Raw genomic sequence first — 25,462 nt, 5'->3', positions numbered from 1 at the left:
AAAAGATTTCCAACTTATTACCAGGAATGGAAAGTTTGAGTTCTAAAGTTAGTTTGGATAGGCTAGGTCCTTTTTCACTGGAGCATAGGAGGTTGAAGGGTGACCTTGTACAGGTTTATAAAATCATGAGGGGCATAGATAAGGTGAATAGCAAGGGTCTTTCCCCTAGGGTAGGGGAGGTCAAAATCAGGGAGTATATTTTTCAGGTGAGAGGAGAAAGATTTAAAAAGGACATGAGAGGCAATTTATTTTTCCATAAACAGTGGTTCGTATGAGGAATGAACTGCTTTAGGAAGTGGTAGTTGCAGCTACAGTTACAACATTTAAAAGACATCTAGATAAGTATATTAATTGGAAAGGTTTGAAGGGATATGGGCAGGTAAGTGGAACTAGTTTGGTTTGGGAACGTGGTCAATGTGGACCAAAGGGTGTTTCCACGAAGTATGACTCTACGATCATTGGATGAGCATGTGACTGGACGTAAGCAGCAAGTAAGCAGCATTGTTGGACTACGAGTAGAAATAAAACTCTGACTAAAAATGTACATTTGGCCTCTTGAATACCAGAGGTAAATGCTTTGTAGACAATGTCATATATAATTTGAAAACAATTCCTGGTGGGCATTGAATGGAATCATAGAATCCCTACAGCCCAACAAGTTCACTTCGACCCTTCGCAGATTAACCCACCCAAATCCATTTCTCTACCCTATGACTCTACATTTACTCTTGACTAATGCACCTAACCTACACATCCCTGAACACAATGGGCAATTTAGCATGGCCAATTCACCTAACCCTGCACATCGTTGGACTGTGGGAAGAAATCGGAGCACCTGCAGGAAACTCACGCAGACACTGGGACTATGTACAAACTCCGTACGGACAGTCACCTGTGGGTGGAATCAAACCCCGGTCCCTGGCGTTGTGAGGCAGCAGTGCTAACCACTGAGCTACTGTGCCACCCCTATGGGTTGATATAAATGGAAGTTAAAAATAGAAATACACTGGAAAAAAGAAAGGAAAGTTTGGACGGGGGGAGACTCAGATAAGGTTGGACTTGCAGGGAAACAAGTGCAACAGTCAGCTAAAGAATGAGCGAAAAAATTTCAAGTGAAATGCATGGTTATTGCTGCAGAGATTACTTCAGTGGAAGTGTTTAGGCTGGAAAATCTTAGAACATAAATCATGACTATGAAGCAACTGCAACTAATATTATTGATCAAGATCTGTCCTTTCAAGGGTCATGATATAATCAGGTTTCTGCAACATTTATTTACCTGCTGCTTCCAATGCAAAAACGTTAAAAAGATACACACATAATATTTTAAGGAACCTTGATATGGTCAATCCCTTTATTTTGAAACTGTTAATTCAAATGCCTCAGAGCTCCGATTATTTTATGCACAAATTTCCCAACAATCCTAACTATGTAAGTATGCTGATTAAGTGAAATTTTAGGTTATATTTGTTGTACAAGTAACCTTTATAGTAATTGGGTGAATAGACTGTATTAGCAGGAATCAGAGTGATAAAATATAAAGAATCGCGTTGGTTTTAAAAAATCATCAACATGGCACACTTTTAAAATTTAAAAGTTACTTTGAGAAGACAGACTAACCCTTCATAACCAAGCACTCAATACTTATTATATCACAGATTGGCAGAATTATTCTCATAGTTCACCAATCAGAGTTCCTGGCAGTACTCAAGTTTCAAATAACTAGAAGTTGTCAAATTTGACATTTTGGAAATCAGGAACACCAGAGCAAAGCTTGAAATCATATTAAATTAGAGTTAGTTAAATGCAAATCTAGGGTGACAGATAATAGAGCTATGAATTGCTTGTTTTAAGCTGTACAGGGAGTTTGGCAGATGCTGGAAATCTGAAATCAAATTTATAATTGCAGGAAATATTCATCAGGTCTGTCAGTATCTGTGAAGACAGAAGCAGGTTTAATGTTTTGTGTCAAATAAGGTTCTTGTTTGAACCAATAAGCCTAATGCTGCTATATATCAGATCTGATCTCTTTTCACGTAACGTTGACATTTTAGACAGTTGATTATAGAGTAAAAGAACACCAAGTATACAATACTGGGATAAAGTAGTCTCTTGATTAGATTAAAGTTTAGTTTGCAGAAAAAAAAACATAAAACACTGCAGCAATGTTAGAAACTGTTACAGCTACCATTTCTTGGAAAAATATTGGGTGGCCAGATAAGTTCTTTGATGCAGTTTACAAGAATTAAGTATGATTAAAGAGCATTAAAAATGATCTTTTCAAGACATTGGCTATCTTACACACTTTACACCCAATGAAGGAGTATAAGTCACTCTTGAAAAATTCTTACAGCGGCTGGGGGTTGACCTATAAGACAAATATAAGACATGAACAACCAGTGTCAGTGCTATTTTGAAATGGATGGGCATATCTTAAACTGCTTTAGCATATTTATAAACAAAAACCTTGCAGCTATGATTTACTTCCATGAAATAATGTAATAAATCACTCATTGGCATGGCAGTATGAGATCAGTAACCCAAAGATTTTGATCTTTCCAAATGACTGTTCACCATCAGGAAAAGCAACTGCACCGTCATAACTACACAATTGTTTCACTAATAAATTATAGGTTAAAGCAATCTTCCAGCCTATTATGTATTCAATTCTCAAGCTTAAAATTTAAAAGCTTAAATACACAAACCAACAGATTCAAGAACAGCTTCTTCCCTGCTGTTGTTAGACTTCTGAATGGACTTCTGAATAAACTAAAATTTTAAGTTTAATGTTGATCTCACTCTCTGTGCACCTTTTCTGTAGCCAGTATTCCTCACTCTGTTCTATTACTCCTACGCACTTTATATGGTATGATCTACCTGCATTGTACACAAATCAAAACTTTTCACTGTACCTAGGTACATACGACAACAATAAATCAAATCAAAAAATAAGTGGATTAACAAACCAAAAATCTGTTGCACAAACTTACTTAAAAAGAAGTTTTGCCATTACTTTCTCAGAATAACAGCAGACAACTTTGCTAGTTATGTCCAAAGCTAAGAAAAAAGTTTTTAAGACAAATAACCCAACAATATCACACATATGCTTACACTGACCAAAGGCTAGGTCGATGGCCTGCTTCAGTTATTTGCCATACGGCATTGAAACAGCCTTCAATTTATCTCTTCTCTCCTTGTAGAAAAGCACATGCCTTCATGGTTGAGGGTCTCGTGGAGAAGTGGTAGTGTCCCTATCTCTAGATCTTAAGGTCCAGGTCCAAGTCCCACCTGGCTTGAAGGTGTTTCATAACAGGATAATTAAAAAGGAATTATTGGTGCTTGCTTGCAATGACATAGCTAAGAACTGCAACACATTGATGTAGCAGAAAGGGCAATTTAAAAGAAAACAAGCTGTATAACTGGGGTGAATGAAAACTTATCATTTGCTAAGGCACAGCATCAGATTTCTCCCATCAAACTACTTCAGAATTTTGCTATATCCCTGGGGTATTTGTCTTTGTTCAATGATTTTAGAGATGTGTAGTATAGAAAACAATTATGTTATCTAGCTCAAAACAGGATTTGGAGTGAATATAACATTTTTGCCAGTCATTTATATAACAATGTAACAGCACAGGCCCTCACATGGAAACTTCATCAGATATCAAGCCATGTCAAACAAAGAGTTACAATTCCTGCTTGTTGCTGTATTTTTTTTCCATGTCCAATCCCAAAATGTTGTTTTCACAGGCAATCCCTTTCCACAGATGAATTAGTAATCACTGTGCACAAACCTGTGTAAATGTTCTGCAAAACATAAAAATGTTTTACTTACATCAGTCACATCATACATAGGAACTGTTTGGCTTTACAAGTTTTTCTTTAGTTACGGCTTATCATGCGGATATCCATTCAACTATGAAATAGTTACTTTCAGAAAAAAAACAGAATTCAAATAGCCTTGAGCAAGTTCTCGAAGAGCACAAAGCAAAATTGCTTCAGAATAAAGCAACAATTTCACAGTAGCCTGCACAAGCATTAAGTGAATATTATTTTCTGATTTGACATTCTCATGGCAAGACAAAAAAACTTCGACTTGTATCCTGAATCTTTTTAGGTAACATTTAAATTTGAACAATGCTTTGATTTAGCAGCTGCTTGTCTCCAATAGATCATCTAGAAATTTTGCCAATACACCACAATTTATTTTTTCTTTACTTTCCTAGCACTCTCTCCACTAAGACCATGCTGCCTTTTGCAGATTCAACTCAGTCACAATTCCAATCATCTCATTCTCTAACCTCATTTATATTTAACAATCCATCAAAAAAAAATTTTCTTGCCTGTTATCAATCCCTCCTAATAGTAGCCTTTCCTCAGGCACTGTTCCCCTACCTTCAACAATCTTCTGTCCTCAGGAACTTGCACCCATCTCCAACTTCCAGTGCTTATGAAGGTTCTGGAATATGTTGTTACCTCCCACGTATGTGCTCATCACTGTTCAAATCCACCCACAGCAGCGAGAATGCTGCTTGATACTTTGATTAGTACTGTGACATTTTTAACTAAATCACACATTACATTCTGTAACTGTGTTCACTATCCCTCTTTTTAATTATTATTTTTGTGTGGTATGCAGGCGTCACTGCCAAGGTCAGCATTTCTTGCCAATACATTCTTTTCCAGGAGAGAGTGATGGTGGGCCTCCTTCTTGAACCAATTGAGTCTACTTGGTGTGGGTACTTCCATAATGCTGTTAAAGGTTGGGAGAGTTCTGGAATAGACACCCAGCAACAGTGAGGTTCTAAATCAGGATGGCGAGAGGCTTCGAGGGGTACTTTCAGGAGGAACTTGCAGGCAGTGTTTTTGCAATGCATCTACTGCCCTTATCCTTCCACAATTTGGAGGTGCCAGTGTTGGACTGGGATGGACAAAGTTAAAAATCACACAACAGCAGTTTTATTCAAAAGCACTAGCTTTCGGAGCGCTGCTTCTTCATCATCAACCACCTGATGAAGGAACAGCGCTCCAAAGGCTAGTGCTTCAGAATAAACCTGTTGGACTGTAACCTGGTAGGAGAAAGTGAGGACTGCAGATGCTGGAGATCGGAGCTGAAAAATGTGTTGCTGGAAAAGCGCAGCAGGTCAGGCAGCATCCAAGGAGCAGGAGAATCGATGTTTCGGGCATAAGCCTTTCTTCAGGAATCCTGCCACTTTATAACCTGGTGTTGTGTGATTTTTAAGATTATCCTTTCAAGTGATGGAGATAATGTGTTAGGAAGGTGCTGTTCAGAAAGTCATGGTAAGTTGATTCTTGTGGTTGGCATCGCTACCACTAGGGCCTGTGGTCTGTACAACTGCCTCAGATTCAAGTGTAACCTGTTCCAGAAATGTGTCATTACATATCTGAATATATTTATTAAAAACATCTACACTGCTACTACAGTGCCTTAGTGATGGAGCATATGTTTAGGGTTCTCACTGAGATGTTAAATGTAGCAGGCTGTAGTGTCCTTCCCAGATGACACTGAGCTACTTGAGTATTGTCTGAGCTATACTCATCAGGAGAAGTGCAGAGTATTTCATCAAACTGCTGATTTGTGACTTGTAGTTGGTGGACAGATTTAGTGAGTTAGGGGGCAAGTTGTTCACTGTAGGGTAGCTAGGCAATGAGTTTCCCTTCTGTCCAATGTATAATAAATTTTTTTTTTCATTTTTTTATTTGCTTTTCGTTCAAAAAATTGTAGATTTACCTCCATCGTGTCTGGCAGAATATTCAATATTCTTCTGCGTAACAAAGAATCCATTCATCATCCTAGTTGCTCTTTTAACAAAGATATTAAAATGCTTATCCCCTGGTTAGCAACTTAGTAATTGGCACTTTATTAACCTCTGTTTAGTCATACATCATTTTAAACACCAGATCGCCACTTAACATATAGTTTTAGCAAAAAGTACTCAATTTTCCATAATCATGCCTCAATAAAAACACCCCCTCTCTGGTATCACAATAGTAAAATTGTTTCAGCATTTCATTTTATTGCCATGTTCATGTGATAAGACCTTACAAACCTCCACCACATCCAAGTTAACCAGGTAAAATACCGTCCTGACTCCTAATTCCTCCAATTCTCTCTCTATTGGCAGTGAGGGTACCTACACAACAAGCTGTACTAATCATTCAGCACCATCTTTGAAGGGATATTTGGGAATTGAGTAATAAATGCAGGCCTTGCCGCAGGTGCTCACATCCCAAGACTGCATAAAATATCTACATTTTTTTCAAATGTTTCACCAAGTTTATCACCCATTTTCAAATGATGTGTAAATAGATTCCAAATCTGCCATTCTATTGTGCTGTTTTATACAGAACAAAATTAATTTTTAAAAAATCCACAAACTCCAATGATTTGGATTGCCAATACAACGTGCATCCTGTGGACTAACCAACAATGTCTTATATAAAGCACGATGGGAAAATGCCAACTCAAATTTTAATAAAAGGGAAATACAGTCAATTTTCTCCTCTTGATACATCGGTCTATATACATTGAACAAAAAGTTTAAATTCACAATCTGTAAATAAAGTTCCATGATTAAATTGCATATGCATAAAATGACAATCTGCAAAACACACAAATGAAACCACAAATAAATATGATTTTCCCATCTAAATTAGAAAGAGGCTTATCATTTATTTTGCTCAGAATCAATAGATCCAATTCATATTTCAGAAGACACTTACCAGACATTTGGTATAAATTAACCAAACTGAAATCATGTCAAATAGGATAAAAATTGTTGGTCATCCGAGATTTGAAAACATTTCAGCAAGTGTGAAAAAGCTGAAACGTTTTTTAGAATTTATTTACAGAGGTATTGATCAGAACCTTGTGTCGATAAAAAGAGATGAGATTCTAAATGACATGCTGTCAAGGGTAGTACATACTGCAAATAGGCTATGTTCAATTCTCTTTCCTCAGGCACTGTTTTGTACTCCCATGAAATGGTGTTGAAGGATGTGTTGGAGAAGGCACATTAACAATCAGTCTTAAATCTATTTTATATTTAATACATATTTACCATGATACTATAGAAGTAGGTATACTGTGCATTTTCATAATTTTGAGGTCACTTTTCCATCGCTGTATATTCTCCAATAACTTATAACTAATACGTGTCTATGTAATTTAAACAGTGAAATTTCAGATTGCAATTTTATTATACTTGGGATATATATTTGAGACTGAATTAAGAAGATCATATATAATAATTTCTACAAGGTCTTAGTAAATAATGTTGAGAAGTTCTTTTAAATGAGTAGGCGATTGCAGTAATATATTATTAAATTCACTTGTAGAGGTTTTACAAAGGGCTATACTTAATTGAGCTGTAACACTAGGGGGAACATTTCATGGATATACAGTATTAGTTTTATTGTAAGCCGCTACATTACAATCAACTAGTTGCCTTGGTACAGACTAACAATACTGTGCAATTCTTAATAGTTGCTCATGTGCTGGAGGCCATAATGTGGGTCAAGTGCACTGAACAGTTGCTCCTAATGCACTTCTAGACAATAGCAGGAATTGGTATTTATAAAGAGCTTGATAACTTTACCTATAACAAACATTAAAATGAACGTACACTTTACTGAATGAGACACTAGCTATGTTCCAATGTTCACAAAGATTCATTCTAGCAAGTAAAGCAGACAATTTACACATTGGCAAAAGTTTAACCACAGCATATGTAGAGATGGAATGTTATAAATACCCATTTAAAATAAGGAATCATGCTACAATTCAGAGGCTTTCTCAAACATTGGCATAAAATCTGCTGTACATTTATTTATCTCATAAATATGATTTCTGCAATCCCCTTTAACTGACATGAATGTGTCCACATTGGCACATCAATAATTTGCATAAACAACTTACCAACAAGTTAAAAAAAAAATGGAACAATTTAGTTACGGTAGATCATAAAGTGTTGTGGAGGGAATTGCAGTGGCACTAGCCAGAAATCAATACAACAAGATGTACCTCTAAAAGGGTGTCACTAATGAAATAAATATTCAACTCGAATCAAACTAGAAAAAAAATCCATTGTAAAGTCCACTGTGGTCAATTATACACAATGTTGTGTACTACACATTTGCAGGTGGCCAAGTTTACGTGTACATTCCATATGGTTCCCCTCTATTGCTACCAGGGCATTGACAAGACGATGGAAGGTAGACAATCAGCCACAGTGACTCTGTCCTCAATTTCTACATAACATGGCTTTGGACTTAGAAAAAAGAATAACGTTCTGCAATCTCTCATCATCCTCTTGTTCTTGAATATCAGGTGTATGGGCTAAAAATTGAGTCAAATATTGTGAACAGCCCCAGAAATAACTCCACATAGGCTGGTATCCATTCACCAACTCATCCTTTATTTGCATATGCATAGCACTTGACTTTGGTCTGGCTTCCTCAGAGCCAGCTTTCAGAGTGAGCAGAACCTCTGACACTCCTGTTTATATCTGTCAGCCAGGGCTCCCTGGTTGGACCAGGTTAACAGCCCCAATCATGGAACTTATATTCTATGAGGTGCACCTGGCTGACCTCATTACAATCACCAAAAACCCACTTGAATAAAAAGAACCTTGTGAAGTTACACCTTCCATTGAATATGTACAGTATATAGTATCTTCCAGGCTACACAAATTACATGGCACATGGATTGGGCATTACTGAATTGGGTCATGGGGACATTGCTGCTGGGTACAACATTTTTCAACCCCGATCCCCAGTGATACAGTGAAGAAATCCAACATTCAGAGTCTTTCACTGGCTGGCAAGATGACATGCTGAGATAGATCTGGATGGAAGGAGGAAGTGCAATTTGTTCAAGAGCAATCAAAATAGAAAATAATAAATCCTTCACTTTGGAAGGATACATATGATATCTCCCAGAGACAGTTCAACTTGTGAAATGCTGTTAAGTCGTCACTATTGCTTTTGATTTCTCTGCATTTCCTCTTGTTTATTTCATTCCAATCTTCTAGTTTCTAGTTCTTACTGAAGAATCCAACTTGAAATATTGTCCCACCTTTTCAGGTGCTGATAGAAAATACTACAAATACACAGGCCTATGTTCATTTGATATCTCGGATTGACAAATATGCTATGTGTTTTAATCTCTAGATCAGCTATCACATGCAATTGGAGTTGATGGATGGTGATTAAATACTATTTTTTTTAGATTAGATTACTTACGCTGTGAGGCAGCAGTGCTAACCACTGTGCCACCATGCCGCCCACAGCTTCTCTTGGAGCTGAAGTGTTTGTCTGTCAGTATCCTAACAACATTGTTATGACAATTTCAACATCTGGACAGATATTTCTACTGGCACCATCACTGAAGCAAACAAAAGCATGAACGTCAACTGAAAAATAAAAGCTGACTAATCATTTGAACAAATATGACACAATTGCAAAAGCCTAAAAGCACTGCGTACAAAAACGTAACATGGAAACAAGTAGTTACATAAGTTTGTAATTGTGGATATATCCATTATATTGGAACAAAAAAAAGACTGAAAGCTTCAAAGTGGTCATGCATTTGAAAGGCTGATCATGGCATTAATCAATACCAGCCTCCTCGCTACTCTTGACCCACTCCAATTTGCCTATCGGACCAACAGATCCACATCAGATGCCATATCAACTGCCCTTCACAGTTATGCAAGAGTTCTACTCATTGACTACATTTCACCTTCAACATTATTAACCCCTCAAGATTAATTACTAAACTGAGTGATCTCAGACTAAGCCCCACTGTCTGCAACTAGATCTTCAGTTTCCTGAACCAGAGACCACAATCAGTGAAGATTGGGGACAATATTTCATCCCCACTAAAAATTAACATTGCAGCTCCACAGGGGTGCGACTCAGTCCCTTACTGTACTCACTGGATACCCATGACTGCATTGCCAAATACCGACTAATGCCATTTACAAGTTCACTGATGACACCACCATAGTCGGTCGAATCACAGATGGCGATGAAACAGACTACAGGTGGGAGGTGGAAGACCTGGAAAAATGGTGCACTGAGAACAACCTAACTCTCAATGCCGGCAAAACCAAGGAACACATTATTGAGTTTCGGTGGGATGCTACTCATGCTCCCCTACACATTAACAGCACAGAGGTGGAACGTGTGGAGAGTGTCAAGCTTCTGGGAGTGGTCATCCACAACAAGCTTTCTTGGACTCTTCATGTGGACTCACTGGTTACAAAGGTCCAACGTCTCTTCTTCCTCAGGCAGCTGAGGAAATTTGGCATGACAGCGAATACCCTTGCCAATTTTTATAGGTGCGCCATCGGGAGCAATCTGTCTGGATGTATCACTACCTGGTATGGCAAATGTACCATTCAAGATCAGAGACGGTTACACAGAGTGGGTGAACTTGGCCCGGACAATCACAAAGGCCAACCTCCCATCTATAGAATCCATCTACCAGGCCGCTGTCAAGGAAAGGCCACCAACATTCTCAAAGATCCATCCAACCCTGGCAATGCTTTTCTACAACCTCTACCATCGGGGAGAAGGTACAGAAGCCTGAACACACGCACCAGCTGGTTTCATAACAGTTTCTACTCTACTGTTGTTAGAATACTGAATGGACTCACAAACTCTTAACATTTGTCTGTACCTGAGTTTTTGTTTTTGCCGCTGTTTAACTATTATTTACTTATCTATGCTACTTAACTCTGTGATCTGCCTGTATTGCTGGCAAGACAAAGCTATTCACTGTACCTCGGTACACGTGACAATAAATTCAATTCAATTCATTTAGAAATGCTGAGGAAAAGATACTCCAGAAAATCATCATACCAGGCACCTGCTCAGTCCTAGGCAGAAGAGGACCCTGTGTGTTGGCAATCAGGGACTTCACCCAAATGCACAAGGAGGAACTAGCAGCAGAGACTAGATGGGACTCAATGGCCCTCATTGCAGCCGGGCAATGAATTGTGCAACTATGTGGCTTCTCTATGGACAGGTTGGTGGCTGCCATGGAGATCAAGGCCCAGCACCCTCAAAACCTGCTGGAGGTGTGCACAAACCTACAATGCATTGCCCCAGCCATTGGTCCTTAGAAGAATAGGGAATGGGGAAACCTAGTGAGCACTCAAAGTGCCTTTTCTCACAAGGTTACAGGGTGATGTCAGCCACAGGAGGAACCATTTACAGAACCCTTAACAAGACAATTGTAGAGCTGACCCGGGCCTCTAACTTCACCCTTCCCACCACCCCGCATATGATCCTTTCAATCCAAACCAAGAAGGGTCAACTTGCCTCTGGCATTTTTTTGGCATATCTGGCCAGCCTAGACTCATGCTCCTCCTGGGGTCACCTCACCTAACCTCCAGATCAGAGCAGACTCCTAGTCTGCCTCCACCTAGCTGTGGAATCAGGCACTGCACTGAGATGCAATGGGAGGGACAGAAAGAAGGCAACTTAATAAGGTCATTTTGGTGACAAGAGTGAAGGAAGTTTTTTTGGTAATAAAAGTGCGTACATTTATGTGATGGCATTGACTTTCGTGCATCTGTTTGAGTTTCTCTGTATAGGTGCTCAATGTATTTTCTCAGGAGTCAGCAGCAGTTCATGGCTACACACGAGGCTCAATGGATGGAAGTCTGCGCTGACAGCGCTATCTAAAAGCAAGGGCAGCACAAGCTGGCATTGGGGGCTCACATTTTTGGACCTCCTGGTGCAACATTCCTAATGCCTGGCTCCCTCCGTGTGCATAGGTGTAGCTGTCAAAGTGTTCTCCAGCAGTGGCTGTGTCAGACAGGTGCCACCTATAGACAGGATCAGTTCTGTGGGATGGCCATAGACAGCTCGTGTGCCTGTGTGTTGTACCTTCATCGGCCCTTCAAAAGCCTCATAAACTGCTGTTGCTGCAGCTCCTTCTCTCACAGCTCATTTCCCCTACCCACTCAGAGCTGCATGTAAACATTTTCTTCATGTTGCCCACTTTTGATTTCCACCCTTTTTCAGTAGCTTCTGTCCTCAACCCCAAGATCAATATCTCTAATAGTAGTCTTGCTTAGTAGCCCATCATGTCAACCCCACAGGATTCACATTTCCCCTGAGTTCCTGCCTGGCCCATCTTTATGTGCCTTCACCTACTTACCCTTTCTACCGAGACCCTGGCATATTACGTGACCATTATTAGTGCCAGGATTCCCCCTTGAAGTCAGGATGCTCCAGACTGTGGATGAACCCCTCCCATGTTACACCCTTGCCATCCAGGCTGTACAGCATCTACTCTTTGGAACTCCTGCTGCCTGACTTCACAATTTCACTGTACTCTTGCCAAGAATTGTAGGCATCAGTCCCAAAGACTAAATTACTGAGGGTCAGTGCTGTGGCTGTGCCACATCTGCAATCCCGCACCCGCTCTTTATGTGGATGGGTGTGACAGACTGACCGTAGGCAATCCACTTGACTAACAGAACCAGACAACACATGTCCAGATCCTTGACTGGTGCCTATACATCGCCATGATTGCATTAACCCTACCATCCCCAGATTTGTTGCTATGGAGCCAATGGACCGACCATAGCCCACTCCATCTACTGCAGAGGCAGGAAACACCTGTGACCGGCAATGTGCCAGAAGGATCGGTGCTGGGTCTACTGTTTTTTGTCATTTATATAAATGATTTGGATGTGAGCACAGGAGGCATGGTTAGTAATTTTGCAGATGACACTAAAATTGGAGGTGTAGTGGATAGTGAAGAAGGTTACCTGAGATTACAACGGGATATTGATCAGATTGGCCAAAGAGTGGCAGATGGAATTTAATTTGAATAAATGTGCAATGCTGCAAATCACGGCAGGACTTATACATGTAATAGTAGAGCGTTGAGGAGTGTTGCTGAACAAAGAGACCCTGGGGTGCAGGTTCATAGTTCTTTGAAGGTGGAGCTGCACGTAGACAAGGTAGTGAAGAAGGTGTTTGTGTGTTTGCCTTTATTGGTCAGAGCATTGAGTATACGAGCTGGGAGGTCATGTTGCAGCTGTACAGGACAGTGGTTAGGCTGTTGTGGTTCTGTTCGCCGAGCTGGAAGTTTTTGTTGCAAATGTTTCGGCCCCTGGCTAGGCGACATCATCAGTGCTTGGGAGCCTCCTGCGAAGCGCTTCTTTGATGTTTCCTCCGGTGTTTATAGTGGTCTGTCCCTGCCGCTTCCGGTTGTCAGTTTCAGCTGTCCGCTGTAGTGGTTGGTATATTGGGTCCAGGTCGATGTGTTTGTTGATGGAGTTTGTGGATGAATGCCATGCCTCTAGGAATTCCCTGGCTGTTCTCTGTCTGGCTTGCCCTATGATAGTAGTGTTGTCCCAGTCGAATTCATGTTGCTTGTTGTCTGCGAGTGTGGCTACTAAGGATAGCTGGTCGTGTCGTTTCGTGGCTAGTTGATGTTCACGTATGCGGATTGTTAGCTGTCTTCCTGTTTGTACTATATAGTGTTTGTGTTGCTAGTCCTTTTGGTTGTGGTATGTCCTTGTTCCGTGGTCTTTCTCTTAGGCATCTGTTGATGAAGTTGCGCGGGTATCGTTTTTGGCGAATACCTTGTATAGGTGTTCCTCTTCTTCTTTTTGCAGTTCTGGTGTACTGCAGTGTGTTGTGGCCCTTTTGAATAGTGTCCTGATGCAGCTTCGTTTGCGTGTGTTGGGGTGTTTACTTTCATAGTTTAGGACTTGGTCTGTGTGTGTGGCTTTCCTGTTTGGTTAGGCTATTTTGGGAATAATGCATTCAGTCCTGGTCTCCATGCTATAGGAAAGATGTTGGGAAATTTGAAACGGTTCAGAAAAGATTTACAAGGATGTTGTCGGGTTGGAGGGTTTGAGCTAAAGGGAGCGGCTGAATAGGCTGGGGCTATTTCCCTGGAGCATCAGAGGCTAAGGGGTAACTTTATGAAAGGTTTAGAAAAACATGAGGGGCATGGAGAGGGTGAATAGCTAAAGCCTTTTTCCCAGGGTGGGAGAGTCCAAAACTAGAAGGTATAGATTTAAGGTAAGAGGGGAAAGATTTAAAAGGGGCAACTTTTTCAGGCAGAGTGTAATGCGCATATGGAATAACCTGCCAGAGGAAGTGATGGGGCATCTGGATAGGTACATGAACAGGAAGGGTTTAAAGCAATAAGGGCCAAATGTTGGCAAATGACACTAGATTAATTTAGGATATCTAGTTGACATGTACAAGTTGGTCCAAAGGGTCGGTTTCTGTGCTGTCCATCTTTATGACTCTATAACCTGACTGACTTCTGGATGAGACTCCTGACCATGTACAGTGCCTGGTATGGGAGACTGTGTATATAAAGGGGCTTAATGATTAACTTGCTACTATTTCTAGATCCATGTGTTTTTGAAAAAGACTCGTACATGAGAGAGTGTATGAGGTTTTGTTTGCATTGGATGTATTTTATGACTGGACATTATCAACAGCAAAATGCTATAGGCTGCTCCCAGTGAGAAGGATCGAGAATTGCTTTTTCTTGCTCATAGCCTTTCGGTTTCAGTCGCAAACGTCCTGGTCTTAGTTAGATATGTAAAACAGCACCTGTGTGTTTTGAAATCTTTCAAAGTGTGCCGTACATGAATAGCTTAGTTCATTCTACTTATCTTCATTTATTTTGCATAATATTTATTTTGTATAATATTTATTTTTCATGGCATACTTATGTTTCAGTGGAAGACCAACTGATTAAACAAAGGAAAAATCTGTCAAGTCAGATTTCAGTCTGGAATCAAACCACTCCAACAATAACTTCATAGAACATTGTACATTATAGCACAGTACAGGCCCTTCGGGCCTCAATGTTGCGCCGACCTGTCATACCAATCTGAAGCCCATCTAACCTACACTATTCCATGTACGTCCAAATGCTTGTCCAATGACGACTTAAATATACTTAAAGTTGGCGAATCTACTACTGTTGCAGACAAAGCATTCCATACCCTTACTGATTTCTGAGTAAAGAAACTACCTCTGACATCTGTCCTATATCTATCACCCCTCAATTTAAAGCTATGCCCCCTCGTGCTCGCTGTCACCATTCTTGGAAAAAGGCTCTCCCTGTCCACCCTATCTAACCCTCTGATTATCTTATATGTCTCTATTAAGTCATCTCTCAACGTTCTTCTCTCCAATGAAAACAGCCTCAAGTCCCTCAGCCTTTCCTTGTAAGACCTTCCCTGCACATTTTTGGACTGTGGGAGGAAACCGGAGCACCCGGAGGAAACCCACGCAGACACGGGGAGAATGTGCAAACTCCACACAGTCAGTCGCCTGAGGCGGGAAATGAACCCGGGTCTCTGGTGCTGTGAGGCAGCAGTGCTAACCACTGTGCCACCGTGCCACCCAAAACACTGAATGCTTTCTTAACGACCCTGTCAACCTGGGTGGCAACTTTCAAGGATTTGTGTACATGGACACCGAGATCTCCCTGCTCATCTACACTACCAAGAATCTTACCATTAGCCCAGTACTTTGCATTCCGGTTACTCTGACCAAAGTGAATCAACTCACACTTGTCCGCATTAAACTCCATTCACCACCTCTCAGCCCAGCTCTGCAGCTTACCTATGTCTCTCTGTAACCTACGACATCCTTCGTCAATATCCACAACTCCACCGACCTTAGTGTCGTCTGCAAATTTACTAACCCACCCTTCTACGCCCTCATCCAGGTCGTTTATAAAAATGATGAACAGCAGTGGACCCAACACTGACCCTTGCGGTACACCACTGTTAACTGGACTCCAGGATGAACATTTCCCATCAACCACCACCCTCTGTCTTCTTTCAGCAAGCCAATTACTGATCCAAACTGCTATATCTCCCACAATCCCATTCCTACTTTGCGGAACCTTATCGAACGCCTTGCTGAACTCCATATACACCACACCGGTTTACTCTCATCTATCTGTTTGGTCACCTTCTCAAAGAACTCAATAAGGTTTGTGAGGCACGACCTACCCTTCACAAAACCATGCTAACTATCCCTAATCAAATTATTCTTTTATAGATTATTATAAATCCTATCTCTTATAACCTTTTCCAACATTTTACCAACAACTGAAGGCTCACTGGTCTATAATTACCAGGATTGTCTCTACTCCCCTTCTTGAACAGGGTAACCACATTTGCTATCCTCCAGTCTTCTGGCACTATTCCTGTAGACAACAACGATTTAAAGATCAATTCCAAAGGCTTGGCAATCTCCCCCCTGGCTTCCCAGAGGATCCTCGGATAAATCCCATCCGGCCCAGGGGACTTATCTATTTTCACACTCTGCAGGATTTCTGTTTTCATTTATTTTGTATAATATTTATTTTTCATGGCATACTTATGTTTCAGTGGAAGACCAACTGATTAAACAAAATAAAAATCTATCAACTATGATGGCACTCCAGCATACAACATTGCTTCCACCAGTGCCCATTTACAAAGTTGTGTGGCAAAAAGGCATTGGCACCCATAATATGGCTCTGAGCCTCTAATTGAAAATCTGCAAACTTGAGTATTGCTGAGAAAAAAATATTTTGTTCAATGTTTTCATCTTGCACTCATCAGGACAATACGCAAGAATACCAAAAGGGGAAAACCAATTTTTATACTGTACGAGAGGAAAATTTTGATTGTTTTGCCAGTATACTCTGGTAGAGTTGGTGCTACAGAGGATGCGAGAGTTAATGGTTGCTAGTTAACTGCCCAGTTTTGTTTTGATTTCAAACCAGGCAGATTGACTGATTGAGCAGGGCAGTGTATGAAGGCTGTTTGACATCTTTGATAGCACAGTGGTGTCTTTGAGTAGCAGCATCTCTGACTAAGAAATTCCTTACAGGATAGTATCTGCTTATCCCAAATGGGGAATGGACTTGAAAAGGTGCCATAAGGACCTAACTTCTGGCTGGAGAACCACACCCTGTGCGTTCAAAGAAAGTAAACACTTGAAATGCTGCCATTTAGAGAACTAGAGAACCAATGGATCATCCAGATGACTGTCTAGAAAGAAAACTGTAATCATATTAATGAGTTAACAAAACTCCAAGGTGATAACCTTGGTTAGAACTATCTTCCTGGGCAGTTGGGACAGCCTCAGGAACAAGCAGGGGATAGACGCTCTACTGGAAAGAAAATACTGAGCATGACCCTTGAGCTCACAGGATTGGTTTTGCCATCCAGAATACAATTTTGCGTGAATGACTAGAACCTACTAGCTGTACAAATGAAATATTCATCTCCAGCTCATCACCAGCAACAGGGCTTATGCCCTAAACCTCAAATGCAATGACAGTGTAAGGTTAATGTTCTATTTTAACTATGAGAAAGTTCCCACTGCAACCTCAAAGGAAAAGGTCATTCTTCTGGGGACTACCATTGTCCACATCTCTGAAGTCTGGAGCACCATTTGGGACAAAATAAAACAGGATGGGAAAAGCCAATGTAAACAGTGTTCACTAGCTGACAGCTATTGCTTATTGTGGCCTCATTGTAAAACAAACATCCTCATCTACCAGGAAGATAAATACAAACCCACGTGGAGACACTCTAAGCAAAGTTTTGACATTTCCTGGAGTATGTCATTGTTTGGATCAAAGATTTAAATATGATATCTGTCTCATCTAATTCTTGCAGGGACCAATGCCAGTTGAGTAGATTGACCAGTGGTGGTGGTGAACACGCAAAACATCGCAATGCCAGATGGTCAAAGGGAGAGCATCTCAATGTCTCAGCTTGGAAGCAGCCTCACTGAAGTGAGAATTCCAAGTGTAACTCATGGCCAATCTGGGAAATCTTCACATGCCCAACATAATACCAGAATAGTTGGATCCTATCAACCATCAGGTTCAAGAATCATTGTCACTAGGAAGCAATACTGAACTATGTGACTTCCAAAAAGAGGTATGGGCATTTTCTCTGCTGGGATGAACATAGCCAAAGGTGATTAAATTTTAAAAAGCAGAATTCTTACAGTTCTAGGCCAATGCACAAAGATAAATCTGGAATATAAAAAGGTATGTGGTGAGAAGAGAAAGAATGAAAGATCCAAACAATGCTGACTGTTATAACATTCAAAGCCTTTTCTTGAAGCTACTAGGGCCATCAATAGACAGTGGTCTAATGGACAAAATTCTCTTTGTTCATAGGATGGTGCTTCTCTGGATGTAGGTTTGCTTGCTGAGCTGAAAGGTTCATTTTCAGACATTTCATCACCATACTAGGTAACATCTTCAGTGAGCCTCTGGATGAAGCAGTCCTGATGACTCCTGCTTTCTATTTATATGTTTGATGATGGTTGATGATGTCATTTCCTGTGAATTATCAGCAGTGCTTCACAAGGAGGCTCACTCTAGATGTTACTGAGTATGGTGATGAAACATCTGAAAATGAGCCTTCCAGCTCAGCGAGTAAACCTACATCCAGAACCTGAACTTGAGCTACAAATCTTCTCAAAGCTCGCTAAATTCTCTGGTGGTTAGAGTCATGCCTGAAATATAGGAAGGTGGTCATGGTTGTTGCTGGTCAGTCATCTCAGCTCAGGGATGACTCTGCAGGAGCTCCTCAGGATAGTGTCTTGGCCCAATTATCTTCAGCTGTTTCATTAACGACCTTCACTCCATCATAAGGTCAGACGTGGGGATGTTTGCCAAAGATTGCACAATGTTTAGTACCATTCCTGAATCCTCAGATATTAAAGCAGTCCATGTTCAAATGCAACAAGATCTGGACAATACCCAGGCTTGGACTAACAAGTGGCAAGTAATATTCATGCCACAGAAATGCTAGGCAATAAGAGACAATCTAACCACTGCCCCTTGACGTTCAATTGTCTCACCATCACTAAATCCCCCACTATCAATGAGGGTTATCATTGACCAGAAACTTAACTGTACTCATTACACAAATATAATGGTGTCAGGAGCAGATCAGACACTCTGAATACTGCAGTGAGTAACTCACTTCCTGACTACCAAAAGTCTGTCCACCATCTACAAGTCACACGTCAGGAATGTGATGGAATACTCCCAACTTGCCTGGATGAGTGCAGCTCCAACAATACTCAAGAAGTTTGACACCATCCAAGAAAAAGCAGCCCACTTGATTTGCACTACTCCACAAGCATTCACTCCCTCCGCCAACAATGCTCTGTAGCAGTAGTGTGTACCATCTACAAAATGCACTGCAAGAATTTACCAAAGATCCTTAGATAGAAGCTTCCAAATACATGACCACTTCCGTCTAGAAGAACAAAGGCAGCAGATATATGGGAACAACACCATCTTCAAGTTCCCCTCCAAGCCACTCACCATCCTGACTTGGAAATATCTCCATGTTCCTCCAGTGTCGCTGGATGAAAATCCTGTCATTCCCTTCCTAAAGGCATTATGGGCTAACCCACAGCAGGTGGACTGCATCAGTTCAAATAGGCAGCTTACCACCACCTTCTCAAGAATAGCAAGGACAGGCAATAAATGCTAGCCAGCCAGTGAAACCCACATCCTAGAAATGAATTTTTAAAAGTCAGCAATGTGACCAAAACATTTGGCTTCTTCTAAAACAAAGTTCTGTGAATTGTGCTTCGAAGATTTGGATGTGTAAGAAACCTTTATTATAATCCTGCAATCGTTTCATGATATGTCTGCAACTGTCCAGAGCGGGAGATCAGAAAGAGACACTAGACTAGGGTTAAGCTAGACTGTGTGATAACCCTATATTATTTATAAATTTCCCCCAAAGATCAAGTACCCTGTGGAGTTAAAGTTTTCCATCTAGGCAGTATTTAATACTATTATCTATTGTTGTGTCAAACCTAAACTGACCACTATTGACGTCCATTTGCAGATCTACAATGTTCAGATGACAGTTGTGTCAGCAATTCTGCATTACATTTGTATGCATTCTGAATCTGTTCAATTCTTCAAACAAATAACTCAGCTTGTCCTTTGATGTTGCTAAACCAAAACTCATTCCATCCCACACCTAGTTTTCCAATTATAACACGTCCCATGTACGTGGAAGATAACACTCTGGGATAAATCAAGCATCTGCTATATCTTTACAGTCACCTCTGTTGAAGACCCACCATTGGCAAGAACGTATAACTGTCATTCAGCTTTTCTAGCTCAGCCTTCTACAAACTATAGTAATGAGTGTTTGATAACAAAGACCTCTGCAAGTCAGCAAAAGTACCAATGTTCAAAGCAGTTGCCGTCACTGCTTTCGCATACCACTGACAGATTCGGACTGTAACAGTACAACATGAGAACGCTAGAGAACATTCATTAATATCTCTGGAACAACCACTAGATTCAAAAAGAAGACTAGAAGAAAAATCAGATGTATTCTTGAAGCTAGCTCATTAAGTATTCAAGCAAATCTTTAGCAAAATCAACCTTGATAAACTGGACACTGTACCTCAATTGCTAAACAGCATCACCTCCTCCATGCCGTGTTTACTCAACTCTCAAGTGGCCAATATTCCAGGGCAAGGCAAATACATGTATGATAAAAGATAATATATTCATTATCATTTTTTTTAGAAAATGGAAGCTAAAATAGCGACAGAGGAATTTGTTTAGTATTGGGAAGAATTTTTAAAAACAATAATTTTGAAAGTTATTTGGACAGTAACACAAATCCTGTTTACTAAGAAAAACTGCAGTTAAATGCCTACAAAGTGTATCTGTAGTTTTAATGGATAAGATTTTTAAAGTCTTTTTCAGTTCAGAAGAAGCAAAAGAGTTCAATTCAGAAAGGAGAATGTTTTCTATTTGCAAGAGAATCAAGTCACTCAGGAGAATCATCACTTCAGCATAGTTTTCTGTTGTTATTTGTGAAGTTTCCAAGTTGAAAAAGCACATATACAAGTCTTCAGATTGTTAAAACTGAGAAAGGTGTAGGTGTTCAGAATTGTGAAAGGGTCAAGCCTGCAGATTCAAAAAGAAACCATGAAATTATCTCTGCAATCCATTGAACAGAAACTGAAAGGGGTCAGGTAAGTAGAAATGCAAAGAGTTGAGATAGTAATATAATTTCTCTGGACTGGAGTCTCTCTAATGGATAGCTTTGGGATAAAAAAAAATGTTCTGCTGTTGTATAACATCTTTGTAACTGCCTCAGGCATCCCCCCCCCCCCCCTGATTTTAGAATCATAGAATCATAGAGATGTACAGCACGGAACCGACCCTTCCATCCAACTCATCCATGCCGATCAGATATCCCAACCCAATCTAGTCTCATCTGCCAGCACCTGGCCCATATCTCTCCAAACCCTTCCTATTCATATACCCATCCAGATGCCTTTTAAATGTTGCAATTGTACCAGCCTCCACCACTTCCTCTGGCAGCTCATTCCAGCTCTGAATGAAAGAGTTGCCTCTTAGGTCTCTTTTATATCTTGCCCCTCTCACCCTAAGTCTATGCCCTCTGCTTCTGGACTCCCCCACCCCAGGGAAAAGACATTGTCTATTTATCCTATCCTTGCCCCTCATGATTTTATAAACCTCTATAAGGTCACCCCTCAGCGTCCGACACTCCATGGAAAACAGCCCTTGCCTATTCAAACTAGAGCTCAAATCCTCCAATCCTGGCAACATCCTTGTAAATCTTTCCTGAACCCTTTCAAGTTTCACAACATCTTTCCAATAGGAAGGAGACCAGAATGCATGCAGTATTCCAACAGTGGCCGAACCAATGTTCTGTACAGCCGCAACATGATCTCCCAACTCCTGTACTCAAAGCTCTGACCAATAAAAGAAAGCATACCAAACGCCTTCTTCACGATCCTAGCTACCTGAGACTCCACTTTCAAGGAGCTATGAACCTGCACTCCAAGGTCTCTTTGTTCAGTAACACTCCATCGGACCTTACCATTAAGTGTATAAGTACTGTTAAGATTTGCTTTCCCAAAATGCAGCAAATCGCATTTATCTAAATTAAACTCCATCTGCCATTTCTCAGCCCATTGGCCCATCTGATCAAGACCCCATTGTAATCTGAGGTAACCTTCTTCGATGTCTACTACACCTCCAATTTTGATGTAATCAGCAAACTTACTAACTATACCTCTTACGCTCGCATCCAAATCACTTAAATAAATAATGAAAAGTAGTGGACCCAGCATCAATCCTTGTGGCACTCCACTGGTCACAGGCCTCCAGTCTGAAAAACAACCTTTCAACAAAGGTCTTCTACCTTTGAGCCAGTTCTGTATCCAAATGGCTAGTTCTCCCTGTATTCCATTAGATCTAACCTTGCTCACCAGTCTCCCATGGGGAACCTTGTTGGACGCCTTACTGAAGTCCATATAGATCACATCTACTACTCTGCCCTCATCAATCCTCTTTGTTACTTCTTCAAAAAACCCAATCAAGTTTGTGAGACATGATTTCCCACGCATAAAGCCATGTTGACTATCCCTAATCAGTCCTTGCCTTTCCAAATACATGTACATCCTGTCTCTCAGAATTACCTCCAACAACTTGCCCACCACCAAAGTCAGGCTCACTGGTCTACAGTTCCCTGTCTTGTCCTTACCACCTTTCTTAATTTACATCATGTTGTTAAAGAACACTGAAGCCTCTTGCAAATATGTTTAAGTCATTGACCACCACATTAACTAACTTTTTAAACAAGTATGATCCACAAAGCCAAGTTTCAAACTGAAATCTGACTTGTCCAGTAGATTTACAATTAGATTTTACTGTCATGCGTACTCAAGTATAGGAATATACAAGTACATTGAAAAGTGTACAAAGTTGCCATTCTCTGGCGCTATCTTGGTTGCATACCTGATTACAAAAACAGCAATAATAAAAAAAACAAAGGCAAAAGGGGATAATAAACGTCTCATTTTAAGTCTGATCTCCATGCAAACCCCAGACAAGCAGTAGCACCATCCGTTGGGATCATAGAACATGCTTTACTGGAATTTTAAAGCTCTCCTTGAAATGTAGCAGCGTTAACAATAGTGACTTGGAGCAGCTTGCTGCCAATAGATAAAAACGATGACAACTTGTCAGTCAAACTACATTTTACTTTGAGTCACAGCGTTTAATGGAGAAGACAGAGAAGGCGGCAAATCCTGAACAGCCACAGAGATGGAGGCAAATCCCGACCTCCAGATTCCATTATCCCATGTGACATCCTGCTTCGTGTGCTCAAAGGTTTGGGAGTTAAGAAATCGGTCTGTCTCGCCGTGCAGACGTCAACCAGGAACCCGCGGGCAATCAACAATGACTCCTGCACCAAGATGGCATTTGAAATGCTTCCTGAGAGTCAGCTACACAAACAATACATTAACGTCAAAAATGTTTCCAAAAATGTAGGGCCATCAACACTGGGCAACCGCTAGGCAAACTAATCAATCGCTTAGAGTGGAAAAATGGAGGAAGCAAACTGTTATGAAACAGTATATGTTAAACAAATTATTCAGCAAGAGAAACGAAAAGTCTATACGCATTGATACAGTATTCACCTACTGACATACAGCTATTTCCCTCTACGCTGAAATATTTCTCAATTTTATACTATATTCGTTGTGTTTATTCGACTATTTTACAAATTAGTATATCTACACGATTAGTTCAACACTGCAAACCAGTAAATAATAAAGGAGGTTACTCAGTCTGGTCTATTCTATCGTAATGATTATCGATTGCGTAAACTGCATTTAAATCATCTCATTACTCTTTGAGGAACAGTTATCATTGAACCATATTCCGCATTGTAATGTATATTTCTTGCTCCTCCTGCAACAAATGTAGAACAATGAAAATCTACAGTCAGTATCACAGCAGTCTCTTTTGGTGTAAAATGTATCTGCAATTATAAATGAAGACTTTTTATTCCTACTAATGCAAAATATCTATTTTGAAAGTTATTTATGAGAGGGCAGAAGACGCAGCATTGAAGGTCCGTGTAGGGCCAATCACACCAACGCTCAGGACCATGATTGCATAAACTGGCCATTTGAAGTTTAACTTTGATTGGAAAACATTGTGGCTGGAAGTTTCAATATTTAGACTCTTTTTTGCGAAAAAAAATTAACATGTCTGAACAGAAGGTCGGCTTTTCTTTTAAGTCAGCCTTTGTTTCAGTATTCCTCGTGCTTAAAAAGCAGAACCCCATTCAACAGGGAGTTGAGAAATTCCTCCGGTTGCTACGCAGAGGGCGAGGGTAAATCTTCAACTAATGAATTCTCGAAGATCCGACGGAACCTCTCCCGATGCGCGACAGACTCAGCCAGGTTAAAATCTTAAACAGGTAAATGCCGACTCCGTTTACTGAAAGAAAAGCATCAAGAATAACAGATGTCTTCACAAGCACTAATTTGCTGTAGCTTTTCAAAACAAAAAACGCAATATGGTTTAATTTGTGGTAGTTTTGAAAAGTTGTATTATTTTCTTTGAGGAAGTTAAAAGTATACAAATGCAGAGTGCAATTTGTGAGAAACTTACCTTAACTTCACTCCTGAGACAGCAGTGCTTACTATTAGCATTGAATGCTTCTAGTCTGGGCAGGTCACTAGTTCTTGTAAAGGGTGCCCGGGAAGTTCACTTTGCGTCGCTTACCTGTCTCCAGGGGGTAGCGCCTCTCCTGAGCCACCCTCCGGCGTTGCTGGAGGGTGCAGTGAGTCCGTTGATCGCAGTGATAAAAGGCGGCCGCCTCACTCTGAACCCACTGCCGCCCACATGAAATCCTGGATCCGCCGCTTTCATCCAGCCTCCTCCCAGTGACTGCATGTCCACACACTCCTCCTCCCCGGACAGGGAAGATCTGTCACCAAACCACACAAAAAAGTTAATGAGTCTCCATGGAAACTGATGGAAACCAGCTCTGTTCTTTTTGTTTTAATTGTTGCTTAATCAGCTCAAGTTGGACTCTCCCACTCCGAGCATTGCTGATCCTGTGGAAATACCTGGTGAGACGTCCATTGTTCATTGGCATTATAAGGATAGCTTACCTTTTTAAACCATGCTGAGGTCAGCGAGACTCTAGGACCCACCGTGTGCATTTAATGGTGAATGCAGAAGGAACTCCTTTTAACTAGTCAGTTCTGAGAGCCTGCAAACTTAGTACTACAAACAAAAGCAGAAATTGCTGGAAAAGCTCAGCAGATCTGACTACATCTGTGGAGAGAGTTCGGAGTTAACGTTTCGGGTTGAGTGACCCTTCCTCAGTTCTGTTTTTGTTTCTGATTTACAACATCCACAGTTCTTTTGCTTTTTACTGATAAAACCATTTGATTCGATTTACTTTATTATTTGATTTGATTTATTATTGTCACATCTACCAAGGTACAGTGAAAAGTTTGGTTTTATGTGCAGTACAAGCAGATGAGACCATACAAAGTACATTAGGGTATTAGAATAGAGCAAAGAACACAAAGTTGC

At 40.6% G+C, this 25,462-nt stretch overlaps 1 protein-coding gene across 3 annotated transcripts in view; it reads right to left on the bottom strand.

Annotated features, from left to right (window-relative positions):
• The window catches only part of LOC122554220, a 46,537-nt gene extending 21,667 nt beyond the window's left edge, over positions 1 to 24,870 (bottom strand). The window contains exon 1 of one of the 3 annotated variants that reach the window (XM_043698887.1): positions 24,641 to 24,870. In XM_043698887.1, the coding sequence (XP_043554822.1) occupies positions 24,641 to 24,811 (171 nt within the window). In that variant the 5' untranslated portion in view covers positions 24,812 to 24,870. Of the gene's footprint in view, positions 1 to 6,744; positions 6,839 to 24,640 lie in introns of those variants that run through there. The other 2 variants (XM_043698886.1, XM_043698888.1) reach the window with 2 other exon arrangements.
• Between the last annotated feature and the right edge of the window lie 592 nt (positions 24,871 to 25,462).

The sequence above is a fragment of the Chiloscyllium plagiosum genome, chromosome 11, assembly GCF_004010195.1.
Source record: "Chiloscyllium plagiosum isolate BGI_BamShark_2017 chromosome 11, ASM401019v2, whole genome shotgun sequence".
Taxonomy (NCBI): Eukaryota; Metazoa; Chordata; class Chondrichthyes; order Orectolobiformes; family Hemiscylliidae; genus Chiloscyllium; species Chiloscyllium plagiosum.
This window is presented reverse-complemented; position numbering and strand designations above follow the sequence as displayed.